We start from the raw sequence: 6,762 nt of genomic DNA, 5'->3' as shown, positions 1-6,762 counted from the left end.
TACCGGGAAGATTCCAGTTGTGAGGTTGGAAGGTGGCCAAGAGTAGATGCCCTCTCATCAAACTGGGGACAGGTTTCCCCCCCTGAAAAAGGAGATCGACATTGTAGAACAAGGGATTTCAGGGTGTCCAAAGAGATGCTGTCGACAGAGTTTTTGAAATTTAGGATGCATTAGGGGTTATGGGATTTGCTTAATTAATTCATTCGATCACTGGATAAGTATTTATTGAGTGCCCACTGAATATTGGGCTGTGAGGTAAGCCGGGGGATACAGGAGCAAAACAGACAATACATTTGTTCTCTTGGAATGAAGATTGCATTGAGGAAGAGATGCTGAACACGCTTGGTGTGTTGGCAGAAACATGAGGAAGAATGTGCCCAGAACCTAGGGCACAAAGGGCAGGGGCAAAGGATTGTATAGTGCAGGGCTTTGTCAGTTATGGGAAGGAGTTTGGGTTTTTGTTTTGTTGTTATGGCAAGTCATTGAAAGCTTTTATGATTCCAGTGATTGGTAATTCTGTTACAAAAATATTGCTCTCACTCATGAGTAGGATAACTGGCTGTAGAGGAAAGAAAAAAATCAAGAAAATTAGTAAGGAAATTACTGTAGTCCTTTGGGTGAGAAGTGATGGTCAAGTGGACTGGGTGGTACTCACAGAGTTGGCATGAAGTAGATGCATTCAAGGGCACTTGCAAGTGGAACAAACCGCTTGCTGAGGCACAGGAAATGCGGGGTAAGGAAATGGAGAAACCGAAGATGATCCACAGGCATCTGGCTTAAGCATCCATGTGGATGAATACCTTTACTGCAGAGTACAGGTTTGGAGGGAAAGTCTGTCATACCCAGGGGTCATCTGGAAGAGAGGTCCAGTATGAAGCTGGATGTATAATGGAAGTCCTGAGAATACTTGCAGGCTGGGCTTGCACCTGTGTATTCTCAGTGGAGGACTGGACAGATGTGAGAACCTAGGGAAGGGCTCAGATGGTGATAGCACAAGGTCTCATTCTGCACCCTAAAAAGCCCTGGTATAGATGCAGGAATGACCAATGGGGACAGGAAAGTCAGGAGGGACAGCACTACAGGAGCCCACAGAAATTGCTCAAAGGCCCCCTAGGGGAGGCTTGGAGGTGACTGCTGAAATGACAAGTCTATTCAGTTAGCGAAGCCGACAGGCCGATTGGAGCGGGTTGAGGAATGAGTTGGAGGTGAGGAAACAAAAATGACATCCAGGGATGACTCTTTGGAGAAGTTTTGCTGTCAAACTGGACAGAGCAATGAGAAAGTGCTGATTGCCTGGGTTTCTATGAACAGAAGAAACATTCTTTGTATCATTTCTAAGCCTCTCTCCCGACTCTGATACACTCAGGTCATGACATTGAATACCTAAAACATTTCCATGATAAAATACACACAACCAAATTATGGCAGCACGACTCACAACTGGCTGTACCCCAGTTGTTGGCTGAGAGCATGGTTCAGCTTTCTGGGGTGCTCATTCATCAAATATTGTTTCAGTGCTGCTATGTGCTAGGGGCGTATGTCCTGGACACTGGGAGCAGCTGTGGGCAAGGTTACTGTCCTCATGGAGAGGATAGACATGGAATAAGAGACTTCCAGTGTAGTGAGCTTGCAGCTAGAGCAATATTATATTCTCAAGAAAAGTATCACCAGGGTCCTTGCCTGGTCTACAAGCTAGCAAGTCTCAGAAAAACTGAGGACAAATAAGTGGAGGGGTACATTAATGAGGCTTGAGTTGGGGTAGATTGGTCCAGACAGAGGTAAAGGCCAGCCTGTCCCAAAAGTCAGGGCTGGAGGAGGAGTGGGGTGAGAGGTAGGTGAGAGGCAGTGGGGTGGACAGGGGTAGTGGGGTGGACAGGGGTCAGATGTTCAGGGATGAGGGCTGCAGCCAGGACTCTGACCTTTCTCAGGAGAGTATCATGAAGTGTTCTGAGTTTGTGTTGTGTGGGGGTGTGTGACAGTGTGGCCAGACTTGTTCTAAAAGAACGCTTGGTGTCTGTCTGGAGAATAGGTCTGTAGTACAGAGAAGGTGCAGGTAGAAGGTGAAAAGTCCTCCCAACCTTATTTAATCAAACACGAATGAATATTTGGCAAGGGGTCAGGGGTGGGCGGGCAGAGTAGTTTTCTGCTTGTCTCTGTCCCAAAGCCTCATCCAGTTCTCCTCTTTCCCTTTCACCCCCATCTGGGAAAACCCAACAGCTAGTGCTGGGGCCAGTTCTCAAGGGGTGGGGACAGAATCAACACTGAGGGATACCACAGGGCTAATGCAGGGACAAGAATGTAGAAATGATAGAAGGCTTCCACAGGGGACTAACAGCTGTGGGCCCCCAGGGAGCATAGAATGCAGAGATGTAGTAGGTGCATAACTTTGGACAAGCAGAGCAGAAATTCACTCAAACTCTGTGGTGCATAAAAAGCATCAGGGAGCCTGTTAAAAAATGCAGACTCTTGGAGACCCTCCTAAGGAATGCTGATTCAACACATTGGTTCAACACATAGCTAACAATCCTATTTTAAAGAAACTCTCTCCAGTCTTCATCAAGATGATTCTGAGCTGAGTGATCCGACGACCTCTCTTCTGAGAATGCCTCAGCGCTGGAATCCTCTTGGCCTTCTATCCTCAGTTCCCTCAACTATCTTGCACCAGCCAGGGCCTGAAAGCTGGTGTCTGCCCTGCATTGAGTTGTGAATAACCCACATTCCTGGCTCTGGCCTCCTGACTGCCCAGCGGGCCGCACGGCAGCACATAGCCGCCAGGGGGCGCCAGAGGCCTCAGCTCCCGCTCTCCAGCTTCTCCGCCTGCGGACGCCGCGCCCGAGCCGGCGAGCGAGCCAAGCCAGAGCGCTGCGGGCTCACAAAGCGGCCGGACGCGCGGCGGCGGCGGCTGGTGGCAGGAGCGTCGGGAAGCCAGCCAGAGATAAGCTTTCTCTGTGACCGCGCCAAGGAGCTCGAGCAACTCGGACGCGGGGACGCGGGGACCCGGGCCGGCCCCCCAAGGTACGTGCCCCGCCGAACCCAGCTCCCCAACTTGGCGTAGTTGGGACCTTCCTTGCCCACCCGGAGGGATGGCAGGGTCAGGGCCTGGGGGTATCTCCTCACGCCCCTCTTGCATCCGAAACCGCAGGGCGAGCGAAGCTTTCCTTTCCCTTAGCTAGGGACTGGAGACCCCAGTTGCGGGCATCCACCCCCGCTTCCAATTTTGCCCAGAGCCTGCGCTGCTGCTGGAAACCCTGCTCACCCTCTCCAAGCCTCAAAGCTGTGGGCACCGTCTGTGCGAGTGCGGCTTGCGGATCCCGGGCTCTGGGTTTTTGAGGAGGGGTACCCACACCCCTGACCCGAGAGCAGTATTCTGTGGAGCACCCAGAGAACAGGTGAGAGGGGTCCTCTGTAGTTTGCTAGCTGCACCTAATTTATGCCCCAGCCTCTGCATTTGTAGCCGAGTCCCCATGCGTGAGACAGGTCCCAAGGTCTCTAGCTCCGCGGAAGCGCCCCAGGTGTGCTAGGGACGACCCGGTCCCCGCTGTGAGGTCTCCACCTCTACGGCTGGGGCCGGTTTCCGAAGCGCTCAGACGCGGGGTCCCCGGGCGAGAGGCTCACGGTCGCCCTAGGGACTCAAGGGTCGGTCGTGCCCCTGCTCCGCAGATGCCAGCGATCGCGGTGCTCGCGGCGGCCGCCGCTGCGTGGTGCTTCCTCCAAGTCGAGAGCCGGCACCTGGACCCTTTCGCCCGAGGCGCGGGCCTCGATAACGGCAATTTCCTGGACAATGACCAGTGGCTGAGCACCGTCTCTCAGTATGACCGGGACAAATACTGGAACCGCTTCCGAGACGTGAGTACTGCTGCTGCTAGATCCTGCGGGGCAGGGGAGGGGTCTCTTGGAGAGGAGGGCTCTGGGGCCTGGTGGGAAGGTTGTCAGGTGCAGACCTCCCACGGAGGGCGTCAGTGGGTGCGTCTTGCCTGAGAGGAACTTTAAAGGGAACTTTGAAGGCTTGATGCTCTTGCCCGTTACCTGTTGTTCAGGTGTATGTATTTGTAGGACTGGGGCAGGTGATCGCACTAATATCCAGCACAAACCCAAGCAACTGTGGAGAGACAGACTCCCTAAGCTTCTGAATTCTCCCGATGGCAATGACTGACTTTGCCAAGCCCAAGGGAGAAGCTTCCTGGGGCAGCAGTGATTTGGACCATTTTTGGGGTGTAGTAGAAAATTTTTTACTGGAGAGGTTAGGCTTGGGGATGAGCCCAGGTCATTTATTTCGGAACCAGTTATGGATGGTATGAGAGGAGTCATGGTGGAGGGCTGCCCTGACAATGGGCCTGATAAAATATTGGGAAGGACCATGGAGGTTTTGACCCTTTGAATCTTTAGGGAAGGGGGAAAGAGAGCAGGTGGCCCATGGAATTGGCCCAAATCCCTGAAGGAGAAGCCTGGGAAGGAAGAAACTCACTCCTGGACTCAGAAGCACCTGTGCTACCTGTTTCTGCCCCAGGATTGGCTGCCACTTCCCAGGTGTGCCCCAGAAGATGTGGGAGCAAGAGGCACCCGTTCAGTCTTTCAGCAGATGGCATCCCTTCTGTGTAGTGGGAGCTTCTGCCAGCTCCTTCAAAGACTGCCCCAGGTGGCTGGGGCCATGCTCTTCAAGGGGACTTGGAAGTGTGATATTTTATGGTACTTAACATTAGAAGGTTTTGTCTCTCCTATATATGCCTTAAATATTGTAAAATGTCTAATACTTAACAAAAAGAAAATTTTTATGTTCAAATGCATTGTTTTGTTTCTGGAGCAGTTTTAGGTTCAATTAATATTTTTGCTAAATTACTGTTAAACTAATATTTTTAGCAGCATGCATGTGTTTTTAAATAGCTTGATCCATACCACATAGCCCTCCGTTTTGTCATAGGCATGTTTATAGGTTCTTCGAGGTGGAAGATAAGTGGAGGTCTTCTACTCATCTCCACTGGATTCCTCATAGTCCCATTTCCAGTATCCCTTGCAGGGAGAAGGTATAGGGAATTGAATGAATGTCAGACGTTTGTTTCCTTGTGCTTTCTAAAGAGCATCCCCTTCAGGTCCCATTTTAGAGCAGCAGATGGACTCATAGCCTTGAGTGGGGTTTGCTTATCTCTCTATTCCCCATTCTTTCTTTTTCCCATAGTTGATGGTGGGCTGCTTCTCCTAGAAAGGGACCTTCGAGCACTTTCATTGAACTTCCACAGTTATTTGGGGTACTACTTTTGTAGCAGATATACTCCCTGCAGTCCTCTCCCACTCCACCACATGTTCTGGCCTGCTCTGTTAACCATCCTTGGGCCCCTTTTCTGCTCAGATCTGAGGAGCCCTGCACTGACTACCTTTGACTTATGACTGAAAAAGATGCCCAAACCATGAAGCTTTTGTTTGTTGACTCACCTAGGTAGAAATAATTTTGCTTGGTGCTTTTGGTTTGTTTTACCAGTTTTAGATAGTTGGAAAGGGCAGATGCTAAACTCTGCTAGAGCTGGGCAAATTGGGCCAGGTGTAGAGGTGAAGGGCTACCTTTGCCAGTACCTTGATTCCCAGAGCAGGGGTGGAATGGTGGGAGTGCCTTGTGCTTGTTGGGATCTTTGGATTGTGGAAAAGTCTACCCTGCTTTTGTGCTTCTTTAAGGTTTCTTTCTCACAGTATCTTAAATGTGACATTCTTAATTCTCCTTTACTTTTATATTTTTAAAAATTGGGCTTCATTTCTAATCTTGCTTACGGGTAGTGCTGACATTTTATATCCTTGGATCAATGTTTTTTCCTAAACCTGATTGATGATGAGGCCTACCTGGGGTGTTTGCTAAATTATAGCACCCAGGCTCTTCCCTCCTGTAGGTTCTGATTCCATATTTCTGGGGTGAGTGCTAGGATTCATATTTTAAACAAATATACAAGGTAATCCCTATGTTTAAGAAATACTGCCTTAGCTATTGTAAAAAAAATTCGAGGCTTACCAATGAAAAGAGACACTTTTAATGTTCAAATACATTGCATTTTGTTTCTGGACCAGTTTTAGGTTTTAAACTACTATTTTTAGCAGTATTTCATTTGTAAAAAAGATGATTCAATCCAGAATAACATTAAAAACATCTAAAAAAATGTCTAAAACAATCTCAAACATCATCAATCATCAACCTTTTTATATGCTTCATCTTATACCAGCAGTGGCTCAGACACAATTTACTGCCATTAACCTCTTGAAAGTGTTGCAAAATTCAGACCAGATGCTCTTTTAGGGCAAGTTCAAGTGTCTTCAGTTGGGTCATTTACTTGGAATAACCACAAAGCCCGAGTCCTCTGGGATCAGAAAGTAAAATGTTGCATTCTCTAGAAATCAGCTACTCAGCGGACAATAGTCCCAGTTAGCGCTGCAGTTGCTCAATCAGGCTGATCTTTTTCGCTGAACCAGGCCTTGCTTTAGGTTGAGACAGCCTCCGCCTCTTTGCTATGGTTTTTGTTGTTGTTGTTTTTCCAGAGCCTTGGATAACTTTGAAAGGCTGTGTCCTAAGATTACTGTTAAGATGCTTGTCAATTTTTGAAACTCATTGTGTGAGAAACTACTTGCATTACCCTCTGCTTGCTAATTTGTTCAATTTTGGGGAAAGATATATAGAAGTTAAATTTGAATGTGGGAAACTGAAAGCTAAGAGCTCTTTTTGGAGAGGTGATGACATTCATTGGTGGTTTTTACTGGACCAACATTGAAATGGATATGATGGCGAGA

At 48.7% G+C, this 6,762-nt stretch overlaps 1 protein-coding gene across 2 annotated transcripts in view; it reads left to right on the top strand.

Annotated features, from left to right (window-relative positions):
• The first annotated feature begins 2,852 nt into the window (after positions 1-2,852).
• The window catches only part of SPOCK1 (SPARC (osteonectin), cwcv and kazal like domains proteoglycan 1), a 504,325-nt gene continuing 500,415 nt past the window's right edge, over positions 2,853-6,762 (top strand). For both annotated transcript variants that reach the window (XM_081296284.1, XM_081296283.1), the window contains exons 1-2: positions 2,853-3,015; positions 3,661-3,846. In XM_081296284.1, the coding sequence (XP_081152410.1) occupies positions 3,661-3,846 (186 nt within the window). In that variant the 5' untranslated portion in view covers positions 2,853-3,015. The remainder of the gene's footprint in view (positions 3,016-3,660; positions 3,847-6,762) is intronic.

Source organism: Spermophilus citellus (assembly GCF_964194105.1).
Source record: "Spermophilus citellus genome assembly, chromosome: 1".
In the NCBI taxonomy this organism is placed as follows: domain Eukaryota; kingdom Metazoa; phylum Chordata; class Mammalia; order Rodentia; family Sciuridae; genus Spermophilus; species Spermophilus citellus.
The sequence above is the reverse complement of the archived record's forward strand: the minus strand, read 5'-3'. Positions and strand labels throughout refer to the sequence as shown.